Here is a 21,685-nt window from a genome sequence, read left to right on the forward strand (position 1 = left end):
CACCATCAACATTATCTGACGGTTACATAGAGCGTGGACCTCTTAAATGCCCATTTTTGTAAAATTTTTGAATGAAGATTCAATATATTTGCAATAAATAATGTTTGAATATTACAAAAATATGATCGTTAACTTCGTAATTTTCACCCAGTATAACTCGTATTTTATCCATGGTGGTATTAGTCTATTTATTCTTACTTCTATGATTTTATCGCTACAGGAATAAATGCACAGGAGTTTTTTTTTTTTTTTTAATAATCGAGGTGATGAAACACGAATGTGAATTTGCTTGAGTTTTCATGAAACACTGCTGCTGTAGAGTTATTAAGCTTCCCCGGGGGAGGGGGGGGGGGGGGTTCTTATTCAGGGCTGCAAATAAATTGTTTTAAAATTGCTAGAGAGCAAATAATCACAATGTTCACACACACACACTATGAGTATATAAATATATTAATTGGGTCAGACATTATTTCACTTAACAAATGTTCCAATTACATATTTGATAGCTGTGTGAGATGTGTCAAGTGCAGTCCTGGGGCGGCCTAACCCCCTCCTCAGCTACTCCTCTGCCTAGAGGGGGTGCTGTCACAACTTAGAAACATACAACTTAGAAACACATAACTTAGAAACACACAAGATAGACTTCTAAGTTATGCCTGTTCTAAGTTGTGGGGTTTTGCGTTGCGTGTTTCTAAGTCACGTGTTTCTGAATTGTGACAGTTCTAAGTTGTGTGTTTCTAAGTTGTGATGGTTCTAAGTTGTGATGGTTCTAAGTTATGACTTTCTAAGTTATGACGTTTCTAAGTTCTGTGTTTCTACGTTCTGTGTTTATAAGTTATGATAGTTCTAACTTATGACAGTTCTAAGTTACGTGGATTTTTTTCGAGGTTTCTAAGTTCTGACTGTTCTCAGTTGTGTGTTTCTAAGTTACGTGTGGTTCCCTGCCTAGAGGGCCCCAGGTGGACCACAAGACAACACCCGGGCGCAGACTGGCGGACCTCGTGACTACACCAGCACTCCACCACAGCCACCCCCTACCACAGACTCCAGAACCATTCACACCCAAACACAACAGAAACGTACACACAGACACAAATGGGCGACACTCCGCGGCCTGGGACTCTGTGCGAGCCCCCTGGATCGATGCCACAGACAGGCACGGACAGGCACAGACAGGCACAGACAGGTACATGTACAGACAGGCACATGTACATACAGGCACAGGCAGGCACAGACAGGCACATACAGATACATGTACAGACAGGCACAGACAGGTACATGTACAGACAGGCACATGTACATACAGGCACAGGCAGGCACAGACAGGCACATACAGATACATGTACAGACAGGCACAGACAGGTACATGTACAGACAGGCACATGTACATACAGGCACAGGCAGGTACATACAGGCACAGACAGGTACATGTACAGACAGGCACATACAGATACATGTACAGACAGGCACAGACAGGTACATGTACAGACAGGTACATGTACAGACAGGCACATACAGGTACAGACAGGCACAGACAGGTACATGTACAGACAGGCACATACAGATACATGTACAGACAGGCACAGACAGGTACATGTACAGACAGGTACATGTACAGACAGGCACAGACAGTTACAGACAGGCGCAGACAGGCAGGAGGACCGGGCAGTGATGACAGCGACGCACTGGTCGCCGACTGAGCTGTCCGCCATCAGCAACTGAACTGAGCCGCGGGGATGTGCACTCATGCTCAGCTTTACATAAAGGGGAAACAATTACAACTTTTCTTGTTTTATTTTTGCTAACATCTTTCCGATATAAGCTTAAGCTGACTATTTGCAAATGTTACAAGTCACTTGACTGTGGGAAGGAAAAATATTGGCCATTAAACAGCCCTCGCACAGCTTTGATGACACTCCTTCTCGTATATTCCCTCCGCGGTTAAGTCTGAAGGTCCACCTGTCCGGAGCAAGGAGATATCAATGAGTTGTGATAATCTGGAAGCACTCCTGTCGTTGATAGATTTATTTTCTTTGCCACAGAGTAAACACTTGTACGGAGATCGGATCATAGGATAGCAATTTTTGGAGTGGCTTGTTATCACTTACAAGCCATGTATTTTTAGTTTTGAATGTTTTGATAACGCCCAGCATTGCAACGAGAATATTATTCGTTGGATGAAGAACTCAGGCTTCTTCTTCTTCCCACACCACGTCGTGAGCGGTCTCTCCAGCACGCAGCCGCGACCATTGTGTCGTCGTGTCGTGTCGTGTCGTGTCGTGTCGTGTCGTGTCCAATGTCCTCGCTGTCCGGAACCAAGGAAATTAGAAGAAAAAAAGACGCGTGTTAGAAGTTTCATTTACTTGGCGTATTAAAAATATTATTTTAAATTTTGCATTCAAATAATGGATATGAATAAAATAATAAAAGGCCTGGAGTGATATTATAAATACGGTTGGTAAAGTATAAATAAAGTCAAATTAAAAAAAAAATTAATTAAATGCTCGGTAGGTATTCAATATTAATAAAACTTGGGTATAAAATTAATTATTTAATTTAGTAAAATAGTAGAGGTTAAATTTTAATTAATAAAGAAAATTAATAAATACTTAAAAGCACTTTCAAAAGTAAATAAACATAATTTCTATCAATAATATTCACAATAAATAAATGTTTTTAATTATATGGGTCAGTATTCAGTATCAATCACTAAAGTATAAGATTTAAAAATACGCATGTAATTTAATTTTTATGTATGAATTTTTTTCGTATGTAGTATATATTTATTCTGTGATAATTTCGTTGCATGGTGCGCGCACTTTTCGTTATGGCCACCATTTTCAAAAATACATATTTTTTAAACTATAAAATATAAAGAAAGTGAAAAACATAAAAATGTATTTAATTAAATTTTTATAGTAAAATTTATAAAATTTACTGGGTTTTAATCTGGTGAAGTCTTTCAATTAAAAATGGCGATGTATCCTTTCTCCATGGAAGCCACAGCAGACAGATCTCCCACCACTAATTCCAAGGCAGATATTACGTCAGCCAGTAAAATGTCATGGTGGCCATTTTGTTTTTGTCTTCTGGAGGCCGCCATATTGGATCCGACATAGTTTTTTCGTTTGCTAGAGAGCACTGCCACCATATTAGTTTAATTTTTACCCGCTAGAGTCCAGTATTATTTTATTGCCAGGGCGGCCGCTATATTGACGGCTGTCTTGGCCACTATCTTGGAAATTCGTAATAATTAACTTAGCAATTCGGGAAAATTTCCAAAAATCATCAAACAAATCACTTGTTAAAATAATGATTGACTCAATCGATTCCTGTTTTCAGTTAGATTCTTACTCGATGCAAAAAAGTAAATTTAATTAAATTACTAAAAAAAATGCAAGGTTCGATAAATAAAACAACAAAATTAATAATAAAAATTTATTACATAATTTCTGCAAGTACAAAAAAAATTACTAGCGTTTCTCGTTTCCTGCATTTGCTACCCACGAATTAAAGCGAAGTGGGAAGCCCCATAAATTGACGTAGGATCGAATATTTCTTCGTTTGATATTCTTCTACACCAAGTGCGTATCAGGATACATTGTAGACTGAATCTGTTCAGCAAAGAAGCCACCACGAATAGGCTTGTGTTCGGTCCTGGGCTCCGATTCGCGATCGTGGGTCACACGGAAAAGTTCGGGACTCCAACTCGCAGTGAAACCTTTCTCGAAGACGCCTTTCTGTTTGGATGTCACCGAGATTTGCTTTAGGCTTTCGTGGATCTTTCTTCTTCTTCATGTTGGAAAACATTGTTCGAAGTAAGTGATCGTCATTCACGTCTTTGTACTTCATGTTCGTGGTAGAATGCATTGTGGAACTGTATTCGCTTATTAGTTTCGGAAAAAAATATCCAGCTACTTCTAATTTCCGTTAGACGTGCGCTGTTGCCACATCTTGGTGCGCAAAGTTCTGTTAAACCTTTCGCCAAAGGAGGCTTTGCCATTACTAAGTGCAGAGTAGTGTTTGATGCCAAACTTCTTCATCAGAGACTTGAAGGTCGCACTGTAGAATTCTTGGCTAAGATCCGTTTGCAGGTGCGACGGTACACGCCCATCACGCAAAAAGTCTGTCATAGCCTTGATTACGTCGGTTGCAGTCTTCGATTTCAAAGGTCTGGCCCAGGCGAACTTGCTATACACATCGAAGAAAGCCAAAATGTACTTGAAACCTTTATCCATCCGGGAATGTGGTATCATCTCAGCAAGGTCCGCCTGGGATAAATCATAAAGTCCACGCACTGCGAATTTGCGCCGGAGTTATCCTCGTCTTGCAGGAGCGTGAAATTCTCGAGCGATTTCGGTTCGACTCATCGCACGAATGCAGCCGGCTTCCCTCGGTTCTTAGAGTATGGAGACACGGCAGTTGGTTGGCGTGGTTTTGGACAAATATGGAATATAAAAATTCGGACTGGACAAAGGGGAACAATTTCGTTGAGTGTGGACTTGATGATTCATTCCAGGCGGACCTTGTTGAGATGATGCGATTTTACCGAATGGATAAAGGTTTCAAGTAAATTTTGACCTTCTTCGATGTGTATAGCAAATTCGCTTGGGCCAGACCTGTAAGATTGAAGAATGCAATCGAACGCGGGTCATCTATAGTACTAGTCCAGGGTTTTACCTCTCGCCTCGACACCTCGACTAGCAGATCAAGTGGCAAGTGTCAGAAACCCACCAGTGGAATGGCCTTCTAGTATTTTACGTGAATTTTTTATTTTATTCTCAACTGAAAAAAAAGCATCTTCTATTTTTTTTTGTGATGTGCAAGGCATAGGTTTTACGATTTTTTTTTAATTGGTATCAGTTCTGATGTGGTTATTACCTAATATTCGTGTACACTTTTGTCGCTGTGCCTAGCTTCGTGGTGCAATGGATCTTGGTTCGAATCACGGGCAAGGCACGCGTGTGTGCACAGTTTAGTGTTGAAGTCTCCCTCCCAGCTTAAAATAATAAAAATTTTAAAAAAATGCAATGTGTGAATATTTTTTTTAACAAAACTATTCATACAAAATGATTTCACACTTTATAATATTGTACACGGAATGTGCCTCTTAAACAGCAGGAAAAATATACTAATTATTTTCCATTCAGACACGTTTTTAGAATCTTCTGGTCGATCTGAGTACAAGGACTTCGGACAATAAATAAATGGCTGAACTTAACTTTGACTTTGGCTACCACCTTGATATGTGAAAACTTATAATTTTTTTATAAAACTAAAGACGAGCTACCTACACTTTCAAATAACGCTTTTAATTAAAACAGTAAATTTAAAAAGAAGAATTAGATCATTCATTAAATAAATATCGTCGTAGTCCACAGAGACATACATGCCAGCAGTCTACCACCAACTCCTGCAATTCTTCATTTAACTTGTAACAAAAAATGTAGGCTGTGATGGTTTTTAAGTTTTAACAAGAAACAATTCACTCATCGTATTTTAGTGAACTTGGTACTATCTTATTATTATATTCCTACGAATTTAACTAAAAAAACTATTAGTTCCAGAAAAGGCATAAAAGAAAAAAATAAATAGTAAAAAGGTTTTTATTAGCAAAGTAGGAACATATCACAGTGCATCACACTATATAAAAATATCCTTATCGGCACAGCTTACAGGCGTAGGTAGATATAGAAATGTCTATGTCTTCTGGAAATATTTTGGAAATTTCTATAAACTTCTGGAAAATTTTAAGAACTTAATGTACATAACAACTATATGTTGTCAAACATTACAAATTTATCGATTAAACATTTTTTTTTTCTTTTTACATGCAGTGAAAATATTTAGAATGTTTTTAACTCAATGCATACAACATTGAATACCTTAGAACCATTTTCATATTATGCCTACTAAAGTAGTTATGTAATTTTTTGACCTTCAAACACTATTTTTCATCCTTTGCACTAATAAAATAGTCGTATAAAATTTTTCTTTGCCCAAGATTTAAGATAATATTAAGATGGTTTAAATAAATTCAAACGAATTTTATACTAAAAAATTTGAATTTTAAAAACTTCAATTACTGTTATATGGTAATAATTCGTTACATCAAAATTCGTTTCAGCCAAAGTTTTAAATAAATTTTAGGAACATACAATTAATTATAACGGGTAGTTTATGTAGTAAAAAAGTAAAGAATAAAATTACTTTCAACCTTTGTTATTTCCATCCCTTGCAGTAATGGTTAGTTACATAAAAATTAATTTTAACAAAAGTTTCAGACAATATTAAGAAAGTTAAACAAATATAATAATTAATTTTATAGTGCATGTAGTAGATAAGGTTTATTTATTTTCTTATTTGAACTCCATGTTTTTTCAACTCCTTGCAATAATGGGTTGTGTCATCAAAAATTGTTCCAGACAAAAGTTTTAGAAAATATTTACAAAATTTACAAACTATTTGTACTGGTTTGATGGAGTGCCTACTAAAGGAGTTATTATTATTTTTCTATACATTTCAACCCGTCTTTATCCACCCTTCGCAGCAATTGTTGGTTGTATCATAAATGGTTTCAGACAAAAGATTTAGATATTCTTTTTAGGGTTCACAAACAATGTTAACGGATTTTATAGTATGCCTACTAAGGTAGTGGCGGTTTTCTGTCATTCAAACCGTGTTCATCCCACTTCTTGCAGTAATGTTGGTTGTACAAAAAATTATTTCAGACTAAAGTTGTATATAATATAATTTAGGGTTTTACAATAAATTAGAACGAATGTAATAGTGTTTTCAACCTCTTACATAAAATTTGAACGGACTCGATGGTATGGCTACGAAAGGAGTTATGAATTATATGGACCTCCAACCCTTGTTTTTTCCACCCTTTTCAGATATGGTTGGTAGTATCAAAAATTTATTAAGACAAAAGATTTTGGTATTAGAGTTACGTGTTTTCAAACGGATGTGATATTTGTCTTGTTATGTGAGTTTTATAGCGATTTTTATATTTTTCAATAAACCTTCCCCATTTCCACCCCTTTTGTTGGATTTTCTCCATTAACGAACTCGACCGAGATTTTACATTACTATATTTTATGTATCAGTTTGAAAAAGATTGGTGAAAAATTATGGGAGTTACCGTGTCCAAAATATGTGATTTTATGTATGTGTGTGTATAAACTTTTGAGTTGACGATGGTTTTGGGGTCTATAGACCATGAACTGAAAAACTATATAAAAGTTTTCCGGAAGTCGCAACATGGCAACAGCTATAATAAGTAGCATTTCTTCAAAATCTACCTAACAGAAATTTACATTTTTAAGAAAGGGACACATTTTTAATTAACATCAAAAATTATGTAGTTGCTGCAAAATATATTATTAAATTTTATGCGGCCAAATGGTTCCGCTAAGTACTCAACACTACCTGATCCTGATTACAATTTAATTAAATAGAAATTAAACTCTTATTTATTTTATTGTTATTTAATTTGCTATAATGTAAAAAATTCAAGCCTAAAATAATTTAACGTATTCTCATTTCGATTACTGGGATCAGAAGACATATCATAAAACTAGCAGAAAATAATTCACGTGTCTGAAACATCATGGGATGGGAGAACTTAAAAAAATATACATCTTTTTTAAAATTTCGGTAGCCAACAATATTCCAACTAATTTAAATACGGAGAAAAATCAATATTAAACTTGACTATGGATAAAAACTACGTACTTTAAAACCCTTTCTACTGAATTCTGCATAAAACAGACTACAAAAAATAATTTGCGACATGCAAAATGGATGCTTTCGCATTATTATTTGCCAAGTAGGGTCACTGTGCTAAGTGGCGAGATCATCACATGGTGACATATCACATGGTGAGACTATCACGTGGTGAGACTATCCCGTGGTGACACTATCACGTGGTGACACTATCACGTGGTGAGACTATCATGTGGTGAGACTATCACGTGGTGACACTATCACGTGGTGAGACTATCACATGGTGAGACTATCACGTGGTGACACTATCATGTGGTGAGAAAATCACGTGGTGAGACTATCACGTGGTGACACTATCACGTGGTGAGACTATCACGTGGTGAAACTATCACGTGGTGACACTATCACGCCTTATATTAATGCAATCCTGCTTCAAATTCGGCCAGATAAAAATTGACTTGTTTTTTCTCAATAACGTGAATGCATCAGTAGATTTCTCACTGGCCAGAAAATATAAAGTTTTGATGATTTCACAGGGTGAGCAGTGTCACGTGGTTGATAAAATTCAGCATTTCCACCCGATATAAACCGCTCCGTTCTCCTGTCAAGCATCAGTCCTCCATGTCGCGCGATGTGTGGTAGATGTTGGTGTGCAGGACGGTCGCTGCTGAGAGGTGTTGGTCGGAGCACAGCTGTAGGAGCAGCGGCCCGGCCGAGGCTGGCGCATCAGAGGACCCTGGCACTGTAGTTGAACACCCTGGGACAGTAGCGCTGCACCAGCTGCGACAGCGCGGTCCCGGTGCCGACGGGGCCCTGGCGCGAGTGGCTGATGCTGTTCCACATGTGCAGGCCGTAGCTGCCGTCGACCGCCCGCCACACGTCCTGAGCGCGGGCCTCCTCGAACACCCACTCCCACTGCTCGTACGGCAGCGGGTAGAAGGCGGGGATGCCCAGCACCGTGAAGCCACTGCACTTCTCCTTCCTCATCTCCAGCGGCTGAAACAAGTCCCCCACCACCGGTGAGACACAGTGCTACTGGACTGACCACCAAGTAGTGAGGTTCCCTCTGAAAGACCATGATTAGGCACTTGTGGTGGTAGTCCAAGCCAGTCCATCAAGGATCCTCGTCCAATGACAGTGAGAGGCAACACTCCTCCAAAAACTATCTTTGAAAAGATATCAGGAATATATGTTCTCTGGGTGATCGATTGTGTGAGTTCTCATGGTGTTAATACCAAGGCGTAGGTATTTTAACCTGGCCAACTCGATGGTTGGCAAAACATCACAATCGAAATTAATTAGGGCATCAATAAACTTCTCGCATCGGTGTCACAGGGCGGATATTCTCAGGCTGAGAGAAAAAAAACATGTAAAACCCAAAGGAAAACTTAAACTTTACTCTTAGTAATGAGAAAGAAGGTTCACATTGTCAGTCTGATAATAAGTCAGGCAAAACAAGTCTCCCACTGTCAGAAGATGAAGTACGAATATCCTTAGTAAGTCTCCGAGTTAGTACGGTGAAACAAGTTCCCCTCTGTCAGTTTAGTGCAAAAAAAATTTCACATATCAGTCTTTTGTCAAGTCCTCTGAAACAATGTGTCCCAGTCAGTCATGAGCATCATGTTTGCCACAGCGAGCTACAAGTTTCACACATCACAGTCGGAGTTCTCTGCAGTCAATCAGGTCAACTAACTTCTCGGTTAGGAGTATAAATATTCATTCGGAAGAATCGTCAGATGAGAAACGTTCCTCAATTAGTTGCACTTCAATTGTACCAAAAAAAAAATATTCTGGTTATTCCGCCGTGCCAAATGCCTTGTTATTACTGGAGCGTGGTTGCTGTGACGGGCTGGCGGATCGCACCTGGCTGACGTTGCACCGGGCGAGCAGGGTCTTGGTGACCAGCTCCGGCCCGTTGTAGCTCCAGGCGTCCCCGCGGAAGTCGCTGCCCATCCGTTCCAGCAGATCACTGGCCAGCTCGTGTCCCAGTCCACGCGGCGACATGTGCATCACCGCGGTGTTCAGCGAGTCGTTCCTCTCCATGGCCATGAAGTTCTCCAGTCCTCCCATGTCCCTGCGAGGCCATAGTCGAGATTTGCACTTATCCCCATGAGAGATTGAATGGTGTCCCGCTGAGGTTACCTCCAAGGCCCTGGATTCTGATTGGGTAGGGCTCGTACTTGGTGGTGGTGCTCCGATCGCCTGGAGCAGGTTCCAAGGGTTCCCTAGCCCATTGCGGAGTCGACGTGGTGAGCGACGACACAGCTCCGGTACTAGCCTGGTCAGCTAGCAGAGGTCTGATAGAACCTCCACTGGACCACGGGTTCACTGGGTGTTTTGAGGGGTCCCAGTGTAATGTAGGTGCCAGCAGTGCCGATAAAGTCATACGGCTCAGGACACGGCCAACTGTCTGGTCAGCTGAGCGTGGTAAAGGGGCTGAGGCGGTGACTATGCTGGGTTGGTGGCCCCAGCCGCTGGTCATTGCTGAAGCCCTAATACCCTCCCGATCAACAACAGGGAGCGATACCTCACAGTTCTGTTCCTTTAAAAGCTATGGAATGTAAAATTTAAGAGAACTGGAAGTTACTCCCACCCTACCCTAATAGGGCGCATATGTGGGAGGGGAACATGAGAATGCTGGCCGTAAGGTCGAATAATCTTATCCCTCCAGTCGCTTGAAGACTTTTTGAAAGGTCAAAAACTGCAGTTTTAGAAAGATCTTTATTTTTTAATACTTCATAAGAAATGTTGTATGTGCGATAGTTAGATGTAATCTTAATATTTTCAATGGCTGTTCGGAAATGTTGTATATGCTTCAAGCTAAATGTGATCTTCCGATACCAGGCCGACTAAATAAACACAAATTTGGCGGGAATATTGTGCATACTCTTATCCAAGCATTAAATATTCCAGAATGTGAAAATGGAAATATGATACCTTGTTTTTATAATCATCGTCTCGATAACTTACCATGCCTTTGAAGTTGGCATCACTTGCCGTTTCATCCACGTTAGGACCGGCAAAGAAGATGTAAGGCAACGATGCACAAATGTGAAACATAAGACTCACAAATTTGCAATTTTGGAACTTGGGGAACAGGGTATGTCCCGCACCATCGGGAAATGCCCAGATAAATTTATTAAAGTGGCTGGAGTGGCATTATGGAAACTCTTGACAAAGTCATCATTTAGGAACAAAGTGGCTATCAAATGAATACACATCTTTAAAAATCTTTAAACTGATATTTATTCCGAAGCTTTAATATAAACTATTTACTTTACAGTTTCTACACCCTTACAGTTCAACCCCCTTTTTTTAAAATGAAGGAGGACACAGACTTACAAAATCATTGCCATTTGCATTGTTTTCTACAGTTTATGAACCATTTTGAGTTTGAACTGTATGACTTGTAATGGAATTTTTACTTCTTCACCTCGCCCAATCTAAGGAAGTTTGAGTGAATGAGGTTGAAGAGCTAAAATATCCATAGTTTTTACAGAAAATATTTTCTTAGAAATTAACTAGAATTTCTGGATTCAGTTAATGTATATCTGCGACAAAACTACAATTTCGCAAAATTTCGCAAAATTTCGGAATCACCAGTCTTTATATTTGTGCACAAACTCGAGCAGCAGTCAAAAAACCATTGGCTGCTGCCTTTGTGAGACACGTCTTTTTATCTGATAATCACTTGGATTCCGCAATTTCCACTGAATATTTTTCGTCATTGGTTCGGAATTTTTCAAAGAATGCATTTTCAAATATTATTCACCCACACGAGTGGAAAAATCATATAGTTGTATGGAGTACAGACTTGGAGTGAATTGTGGTACACAGTTATAATATCTTAAAATGTTACTAGGAACCGCGAAAATTCATGTGTTCAATTAACTGGTTGGCTTGGCCATTGGTAATTTTTATATAAATACAAATACATGTCCCACTTGTAAGAGAACTAATTGCAAGAGGGTGTTCACATAAAAATAATTACAGTGAGATAATTATCTTTGAAAGATTTGTGCAATGGGAGTGCATGACTTGATGTAAGCTTTTGGACAGTGCTTAGCAATGGCGTATGTCCAAAAGCTTACATCAAGTTACAGTGAGATCGCTACAAAACATTTTTTGGAGTGCATATTTATTTTGTGGATTATACTAACTGGTATGAGATTATGATGCATGGAAAATACCAGATAGTGGAATACCACACTATTGCGAATTGCAGAATTAACTTATACGATGCAAACGTGACACTGGGATCGAGGTGGCCACTGTACTTCTTCCAGAACACAAGAAGGTAGAAGATATTACCTTTTAGTACATTCATACAAAAGTAATAATCCTGGGGTCGAAATAAACCGCAGCGCTTTCAGGGAATCAGTGTGTGCAAGTAATGGACAATGATCTGAAGGTAAGTAATGATGCTGAGGATGAGACAAATGATACTGTGTTTCTGAAGAGCCAGAAGGCTGAATAATTTGCTGTTTTGTATCACAGCGTTAAAGGAAAGGCAATGTTTATCCACGTTGAAGAAAAAATGTCTATATGAAGTGAACAAATGTCTACACGAAGGAAATGATGATGACGCCCAGGAAGAGGCCATCATGTTTCTGAAGTGTCAATAGGCCGGGAAACTTGCTGCTGTACACCACAGCGCTGACACATGATGGACGCTCACCTGAAGGTAATGACGTCGAGGTCGAGGTAGAGGCCGCCGTACTTCCATAGCGCTGACTGACACATGATGGATCTCACCTGAAGGTAATGACGTCGAGGTCGAGGTAGAGGCCGCCGTACTTCCAGAGCGCTGACTGACACATGATGGACTCTCATCTGAAGGTAATGACGTCGAGGTCGAGGTAGAGGCCGCCGTACTTCCACAGCGCTGACTGACACATGATGGATCTCACCTGAAGGTAATGACGTCGAGGTCGAGGTAGATGCCACCGTACTTCCACAGCGCTGACTGACACATGATGGATCTCACCTGAAGGTAATGACGTCGAGGTCGAGGTAGATGCCGCCGTACTTCCACAGCGCTGACTGACACATGATGGACTCTCATCTGAAGGTAATGACGTCGAGGTCGAGGTAGAGGCCGCCGTACTTCCACAGCGCTGACTGACACATGATGGACTCTCACCTGAAGGTAATGACGTCGAGGTCGAAGTAGAGGCCGCCGTACTTCCAGAGCGCTGACTGACACATGATGGTCTCTCACCTGAAGGTAATGACGTCGAGGTCGAGGTAGAGGCCGCCGTACTTCCACAGTGCTGACTGACACATGATGGACTCTCACCTGAAGGTAATGACGTCGAGGTCGAAGTAGAGGCCGCCGTACTTCCAGAGTGCTGACTGACACATGATGGACTCTCACCTGAAGGTAATGACGTCGAGGTCGAGGTAGAGGCCGCCGTACTTCCAGAGCGCCAGCACGCGGAAGACGTCGCTGGCGTGCACCACGGGGTAGAGGGACGTCTCCAGCTGGCCCGACGAGGCCCACCGCTCCAGAGGCGTGCCGCGCAAGAAGCCCAGAGGGTCCAGCTCCACCAGCCGCACGTTGGGGTAGTCGACGGCGTGGCGGCTGGCGTCGCTCCACGCCTGCAGGCTGGTGCCGGGGCATGTGTGCAGCACGTAGACGGCGTGCTGGGGGTAGGCGCGTGCCGCGGACTCCACTGCGCACGCCTGCCTGCCACAGACACAGATCCTGCCAGTCAAGTACTCACTGGAATAACAGTCAAACCGACAATAAAACAAACAAAAAGAAAAGACACATCCTATACGAGCACAGATTAGGAAAAATTATCCAAAATAAATTAAAAGATAAGAATATAATCATTTAGCATCCTTGGTGAAAACCATTACGACCTTCTATAGATTATGTATCGTATTCGGTAAAAAGAATACTTCAATGTGTGGTGAATGATGTAATGTATGGGTTGAATATCCCATAAATTCGTTTTCTTATGAGGATAATTTCAAGTACTGAATTACCCTGGTATTAATAATCAATTATAAAGCTGTGCAGTAATAACCTGTTGTTGAGGGTGAAGACAGGGCTGTCCCTGGCGCGCCCCAAGAGGGGCCCCGTGAGCGCGCAGGAGGTCTCCACGAAGAAGACGTTTCGGCCGCTCCTCGCGGGCTCTATCAGCAGGTGCGTGGAGCCCCTGCCGGCGAGTGTCAGGTGGGCCTCGGCCCGCTGCTCCAGCCACACCACCACGAGGTACGGAGAGGTCAGCAGCAGCGCCATCAGCACCAGCGCGCAGGTCTTCCTCAGCAGCAGGCAGCACCGCGAGGTCCCCGCCTGCAGGCAACCCCTTCACTTGCTCGACATCCCCCGACACGTCTCCAGACATCTCCCGACACGTCTCCAGACATCTCCCGACACGTCTCCAGACATCTCCCGACACGTCTCCAGACATCTCCCGACACGTCTCCAGACATCTCCCGACACGTCGCCAGACATCTCCCGACACGTCTCCAGACATCTCCCGACACGTCTCCAGACATCTCCCGACATGTCTCCAGACATCTCCCGACACGTCTCCAGACATCTCCCGACACGTCTCCAGACATCTCCCGACACGTCTCCAGACATCTCCCGACACGTCTCCAGACATCTCCCGACACATCTCCAGACATCTCCCGACATGTCTCCAGACATCTCCCGACACGACTCCAGACATCTCCCGACACGTCTCCAGACATCTCCAGACACGTCTCCAGACATCTCCCGACACGTCACCAGACATCTCCCGACACGTCTCCAGACATCTCCCGGCACGTCTCCAGACATCTCCAGACACGTCTCCAGACATCTCCCGTCACGTCTCCAGACATCTCCCGACACGTCTCCAGACATCTCCCGACACGTCTCCAGACATCTCCAGACACGTCTCCAGACATCTCCCGTCACGTCTCCAGACATCTCCCGACACGTCTCCAGACATCTCCCGACACGTCTCCAGACATCTCCCGACACAACCGGGCGACATTACTGTGACCACACTCGCCGAACCAATACCAGAGGCTCCTCGTATTGTGGACCAGGTTGAACATGGTTGGGCCAACAACTTTGTCTTGTTTATTACTCGATTAAATTCGTCAAGGGCATGTCAAAAGACCTGTTTTTTGAATCGATAAAATAAAGTTTAGTAGAGTCTATTTTTGCTACCTAATACATCCAAAAATCCCTCAGTGCTTCTAGGGATAGCCTTTAGCCAGGAACCATTACCTGTATTTACCTGCAGTGGTGCCGAAATCAAATGTAAATCTTTTCTAAAAATTCATTTCGGTTTTAGATCGTGTAAAAAAATGTGATAATGAGATACGAACAGCTGGGTGTAATGAATACAATGTCGGAGAATTGGGGCATACATACTGTGGCTTATAGTAAGGAGGCGCCCGGAACTTTGCTACAGTGATCGCGAAACCTTGGGTAACTGAACAAGCATGGCGGACCAGGTCAACTTTGTCCAGCCCAGGTCCTGACAACGTGACAACCATTCCGGCCAGGATTCGCTTTGCCTGAACACAGTTTCATAAATAAATTTTAAGTTAAACGAAATGAACAAGGCACCGCCTAAAGTTTGTAAAACACAAACTGAGCTGCAAAAAAAAAAAAAAAAAGAAGCTATTATTGGGCGCAAATATTTAAAAGAGTTCTCAAACAAATTATGTATTTCAGCCAGATAAAGATATACTACAGGCCATGGCTTAGACTTGGTTTCATACTGGACGCACACTTTAAATGTTAACTTAACCATTTGCATTAAAGACCCGCAAGTGAAAACCGAGACACGAAAATGTTAGTTAAATATGAATTCAAATTTACATTTCCTATTGCCTATTGTCAGTCAAATAACTAGCAGTAGGCCAATAATATATAAACAATAAATAAAAGCACAGGACGAAACCAAAAGACACAGACATAATAGTTGACTCGGTGTGGCCTGAGTATGTGTGAATCAGACAACAATATCTGCCTGTGGCTGATGGAGACATATTTGAATGAAAGTAGATTCCAGACAGAGCTTCTGAAGTTTCAAAAACGGTCAAATAAACGGGAGACGAATATAAATGACAACTGTTTCTGACTAACTATGTGGTGTATTTGTGACCAAGGTGCACATAAACTTTGCTAATATAATATCAAAAAAGAAAAACTGACAGCTATAAATTTCTAAAATTTCTCGATATTTAATATTGGTTGTTTCGGCTGTTGTTTAAGCGTATTAAAATCTCATAAAATCTTTGTTGGGTCCATTTTGTGTTGCCTATTGGAAAAATATTAGTGGCAATCATTTTCGTTTATGATATCTTACACCACATGTCTGAGCAATATATTTTTATCTAAACATTTTTTTTTACCTTTGTAAGCAATATGTTAAAATAATTTGCACAAAGGGAAAACATTATCGTTTTAGTTAAGGCCCCCGCCTACAGGATGCGCAGAGCTTCAGGAGAAACAACGATACTTGAAAACTGCTCAAGATAACCGAGTGGGGTCTGTTTACCAAAAACATTTAAGAATAAGATGGCCGATAAGCAGTTGGTTTCTGAATTAAGTTTTTAAACTGTATTTTTAGAAGAGTTAAAATGGCTAAAAGGCGTGTTTTCAGAGTAATTTTTAGGCTTAAAACAATCTGTAGAGATTCTTGTACTTAGATTTGTATTACATCTTTATCATCATTTCTCCGCCATGTAATGTTATGATCACCGCTCAAATATTATAGGTGTCCTATGCACGAAGAGAAGACTGCGCGCCAGTCCACAGCCTTGCGCTTAGAGGCGATACCGCGCTAGAAGCACCAGCGGGAGTCGACCTTATCAACCCGCCTCACTAACACACACACACACCTCTGACTATACGGGCCTCTCTTAAGGCTAGCTTTGTATAGCCTTTACTTTGGACAAATTCCCAACAAGTGTTTAGCATAGATCTTTCTTACATGACTACAAAAGCAGCACTTGGACTACGAAATGACAATATCTAGCCCTTGCTACGTGATTTATATCTACTCGCGGGATGTCAGGCGGATCCGTAGTAAATTAAACACAGTGGCTAGGTTGGCAGCGCTGCACGTCACCTGATTGGCGGCCGCCAGCAGGACGTAGCCTCGCCGAAGAGGAGAGTCGAACCTCATGATCGCGCAGGTGTGGCGCGACTGCGCTGATCAGCTCGGCGGGGCTATCACGTCGGCAGGGACGACGATAAGATAAACTAGGCGCCCGCAGCCCACGCGGGAGTGCCTCGGGCACCAACACCGCGAATCTCTAGCGCCGTCGGCTGAGCACCGCAAAACACGGGAGGCATCATCCATAAGAGCAGTCAGGGTTGAGGGGGGAGGGAGGGGACGATCCCAAGAAGGGTCCGGTTGAGTTTCCATTATTGTTAACACAACCCTAGTAAACCTTACAAGTTATGTGATATGCTCAGATCACATTTACTGTTATCGCCACGTGAACGTTTACGAGGTTTTTGAAATTATTTTAAATTGCGGTGTTCAAAAAATTGTGCTTAGTTCCTCTCGACGGCCAGGCGTGCAGACTCGCGAAAACCATGTTCGACTCACACTAGCCCAGCCATGGTCAAGATTTACGACGTGCGTTTCGCACCTACATTTAAATCCGAACAGCACGGTTCGCAGCTAGCGTGTGGTCTACATCCATGATCTCTTGTCGTCTGCGAGCGAATACGGCGTTTTGTAGTCGTGCTTTCATCGAAATTGCGTTGATTCTTGTAATGAAGAACAAGAACAGGGGAATCAGAGAAGACGCCAGGAGGAAGGAGACTATTGGACATTATAGGACGATAAGTCAGCTAGTAGACTATGGTACATAATTCTTTAAATATCATAGTGATTACATGGTCAAAATACTTTTGAGCACCATGGTGTCGTTTGATCGGATCTCTTGGTCTCGATCCCTTCACTGGATCATGTGCTGACCATGTTGATTGGATCATGACCTCTAATGTGAGTCGAGCGTAACGTTGCCAGAGGCAGCCAGAAAACACGTCTGAAGACTATTAACTGTGACAGCTTTTGTCTGAAGTGATTCTTACGAGCAGCTATTTCCATCGTGGGGGAGAGCATGTTTATGAACACGTGAAGAAACTTCCGATGTTCCAATATTTTTACCTCTAAGCTGCTCCTGATGATTGGACCATGGATCACGAGGAGGATTCTGAGTCAAAGACCCCTTCAGCCGAAGAAGTATTGAAATCATTGGCAGCCTAGTTAAGAAGTCTGTGAAAGCGAATAGTGAAAAAAGGATTCAATAAAAGTTTTTAAAGTACGAAACGAAGTGATAAGCTCTTTTCCCCGAGGCACTCCTGTTTCTCTCACCAAAATTAGTGCCACTTTGCTTCAGTTCACCTAAATCCTTCTAACGCATCTCTCAAACTGACCAGAACTACAGACCTGTCCCGTGGGTTGGCATCTGGTACAATCTAATGTCATACTCGTATTAGCTACTATGGTGACACTACTTTGATCAGGAAACAATTTCGCAATTTTATTTACATACAAATGTTTGTGATTAACATAAATACTTCAGAAACTGCTAGTAAATACTAGTGTATATACTAGATAATGTTGCATGGTCAATGACACACAGGGTTCACATCACAGTTCTACATTTCCCATGACTTACATAATAAGTTAAATATTTGTACTTCTTACCTGTTTTAGCCACAACCCAGTTTAACATCACCTGGGAAATATATTTTGCTTTTTTTATTGATTCCAATTCCTTTATGGCTTATCAATTTGGGTGTATTCCAGTTGCAGAAGCGGCACTGATGAAAAAAAAATTGTAATTTAACATCTTGCCAAAATAAAACACCAATTTTGTATGTTATAAAATTTGAATTATTTTACCTTGCTGTGTAACAAAATTTTGGAAGCTGGCTTGCAAATAAATTGCTTTTTGACAGTAGTGGAATGATTTATGTATCTCTTAATAAGCATGCCATAAAAACTTAACTGTTCGGCACACTGTTTAAAATAAAACAAAAAAATATGATATTTTCAACTAAGAATGCACCGCAAAAAAAAAGAACAGTTCTTCGTAGATTAGGATAACTAGATCTTATTATAAACTACACCATACTCCAAGTTTTGAGTTAAGAGTCCTGTTATAAACACTGGTTTAGATATGCAGGCGGAAGTAAGGAGAATGTACCTAAGCAAACTTTCAAGATTATGTAAACATGCCAAGATGATTTCCATTAGTTCATTGCCGAAGCATTAGAACTGGGTACGCAGCTACAAATTTACGAAGATAACCATAAATGTATGAAGTTCCCAGGATGAACTGTAACCGCGGTTGATTGTGAACAGTGCCAGTGGGCGAGCCAGTGGCGATGGCGAGTGGGTCTCCGTGGACGCGACACCTCAGAGGACCCTGGCACTGTAGTTGAACACCCTGGGGCAGTAGCGCTGCACCAACTGCGAGAACGCCGCCCTGTTGCTGACGACCCCGTGGCGCGCGGAGCTCAGGCTGCCCCACGTGTGCAGGCCGTAGCTGCCGCTGATGGCCCGCCACACGTCCTGAGCGCGGGCCTCCTCGAACACCCACCACCACTGCTCGTACGACAGCGGGTAGAAGGCGGGGATGCCCAGCACCGTGAAGCCCTGGCACCGGTCCTTCCTCATCTCCCGTGGCTGCAACAAGTCCCTGTCGTCAGAGAGGCGCAGGAAGTTCTCCAGAGCCAGCCTTACAAGTCCCCGTCACAATCAGGTCAAACACATTCGCAGCAGCCAGAAGCTGTAACAAGTCCTTCATGGTTCTCTATAACATCAGTCAGCTTGAAGAAGTTCCCCACTGCAGGAAGTTGCAACAAAAATATACATCCAATGATAGTTTTAACCAATTGTTCGCAGTCGCTTGGGAGACAGTGGCGCACCTGGGTGACGTTGCACCTGGCGAGCAGGGCCCTGTTGAGCAGCTTCGGCCCGTTGTAGTTCCAGGAGTCGCCGCGGAAGTCGCTGCCCAGGCGGTCCAGCAGATCACTGGCCAGCTCGTGCCCCAGTCCACGCGGCGACAGGTGCAGCACCGCGTTGTTCAGTGAGTCGTCCCTCTCCAGCGCGACGAAGTTCTCCAGCCCTCCCACGTCCCTGCGGACAGACCGCGGACCAATCACGAGTCATTCGAGATGGAACAACAGAGGTCGGGAGGATCCAAAAATGATCAACGGCTTTGGTTATAACAACCCAGGTGAAAGGGATCATATCGTAAAGAGGGACATTTCTCATTATGTTTTGTGCTAAAAATTGAAATTCCAGTGGCTGAAAATAAAAGATATTCTCTTCATTTTAAAGTTCCTCAATGTTGTTGCAGCTATTGTAACAAATATTTAATAAATAAATTTTAACCTCAATAAGTCAAAATCAAAGCAGAAGCCGTAATACTTGCAGCATAACAAATCGAAAGAATTAGGTGCTTGCATCATGAGATTGGTATTCAAATAATGAATGCTCATCTGAAGGTAATGACTTTTAAATAGAGATGAAGACTACTTCCTTTACGGATTGCTAGGAAACTGAAGACTTTGCTGGTGTTCACTACTACATGTTACTTTTGGGGTATATTTAGATATGCTCCCAAAATTCTAGCAAGCGGGAGACTTAGCTGTTGCGCACCACTAAATTCATGGACAAATTATAGATATTATACAAATCAGGGTCAAGGTACGGAGACCAACACACTTCTATAGTGTCGGCAGTCCTAACATGTACTAGTGAAGATGAGAACCTAATTGTAAATGTGTCCATATACCTTATGGGCAACAGCGATGGGTCAACCTGGCTTGATTTCATCATGTAGTGATGAATCCTGATGGTAAAGATGTTGTTTTAAAGTGATGTTCACCATTATTTCAAAGAATCAGCGAGTAGATGACATCGTTGGGGTGCACTAAGCCAGTGACATGCGAGTGACGTGAACTCACCTGAAGGTAATGACGTCGAGGTCGAGGTACAGGCCGCCAGACTTCCAGAGCGCTGACACATGATAGACACTCACCTGAAGGTAATGACGTCGAGGTAGAGGTAGAGGCAGCCGTACTTCCAGAGCGCTGACTGACACATGACGGACACTCACCTGAAGGTAATGATGTCGAGGTCGAGGTAGAGGCCGCCGTACTTCCAGAGCGCTGACTGACACATGATGAACGCTCACCTGAAGGTAATGACGTCGAGGTCGAGGTAGAGGCCGCCGTACTTCCAGAGCGCTGATTGACACACGATGGATGCTCACCTGAAGGTAATGACGTCGAGGTCGAGGTAGAGGCCGCCGTACTTCCAGAGCGCTGATTGACACACGATGGACGCTCACCTGAAGGTAATGACGTCGAGGTCGAGGTAGAGGCCACCGTACTTCCAGAGTGCTGACTGACACACGATGGACGCTCACCTGAAGGTAATGACATCGAGGTTGAGGTAGAGGCCGCCGTACTTCCAGAGCGCTGACTGACACATGATGAACGCTCACCTGAAGGTAATGACGTCGAGGTCGAGGTAGAGGCCGCCGTACTTCCAGAGCGCCAGAACGCGGAAGACGTCGCTGGCGTGCACCACGGGGTAGAGGGACGTCTCCAGCTGGCCCGACGAGGCCCACCGCTCCAGAGGCGTGCCGCGCAAGAAGCCCAGAGGGTCCAGCTCCACCAGCCGCACGTTGGGGTAGTCGACGGCGTGGCGGCTGGCGTCGCTCCACGCCTGCAGGCTGGTGCCGGGGCACGTGTGCAGCACGTAGACGGCGTGCTGGGGGTAGGCGCGTGCCGCGGACTCCACTGCGCACGCCTGCCTGCCACAGACACAGTGTCTACTGCGCACGCCTGCCTGCCACAGACACAGTGTTCACTGACCTAGGCACCGGTTAATGCTTCTTGGGAATGTCTGTATATGTAATGTAATTTCTAACATTGCGTGATATGTTAACAAGACGTTGATGA

General features: G+C 42.9%; 2 protein-coding genes across 2 annotated transcripts; both read right to left on the reverse strand.

The window, feature by feature from the left end:
• Positions 1–5,819: 5,819 nt before the first annotated feature.
• Positions 5,820–16,879, reverse strand: LOC134535344 (lactosylceramide 4-alpha-galactosyltransferase-like). The gene is made up of 5 exons (XM_063374414.1): positions 16,818–16,879; positions 13,764–14,032; positions 13,106–13,417; positions 9,592–9,802; positions 5,820–8,724 (listed from the first exon to the last, which is right to left on the reverse strand). The coding sequence occupies exons 1-5, from the start codon at positions 16,872–16,874 to the stop codon at positions 8,455–8,457; spliced, it is 1,119 nt and encodes a 372-aa protein (XP_063230484.1). The 5' UTR covers positions 16,875–16,879; the 3' UTR covers positions 5,820–8,454.
• Positions 16,880–19,127: 2,248 nt separating this feature from the next.
• Positions 19,128–20,900, reverse strand: LOC134535411 (lactosylceramide 4-alpha-galactosyltransferase-like). Its single transcript, XM_063374485.1, has 3 exons — positions 20,836–20,900; positions 19,640–19,850; positions 19,128–19,397 (listed from the first exon to the last, which is right to left on the reverse strand). The coding sequence occupies exons 1-3, from the start codon at positions 20,898–20,900 to the stop codon at positions 19,128–19,130; spliced, it is 546 nt and encodes a 181-aa protein (XP_063230555.1).
• Positions 20,901–21,685: the final 785 nt, after the last annotated feature.

The sequence above is a fragment of the Bacillus rossius genome, chromosome 8 (assembly GCF_032445375.1).
Source record: "Bacillus rossius redtenbacheri isolate Brsri chromosome 8, Brsri_v3, whole genome shotgun sequence".
NCBI classification, from domain to species: Eukaryota; Metazoa; Arthropoda; class Insecta; order Phasmatodea; family Bacillidae; genus Bacillus; species Bacillus rossius.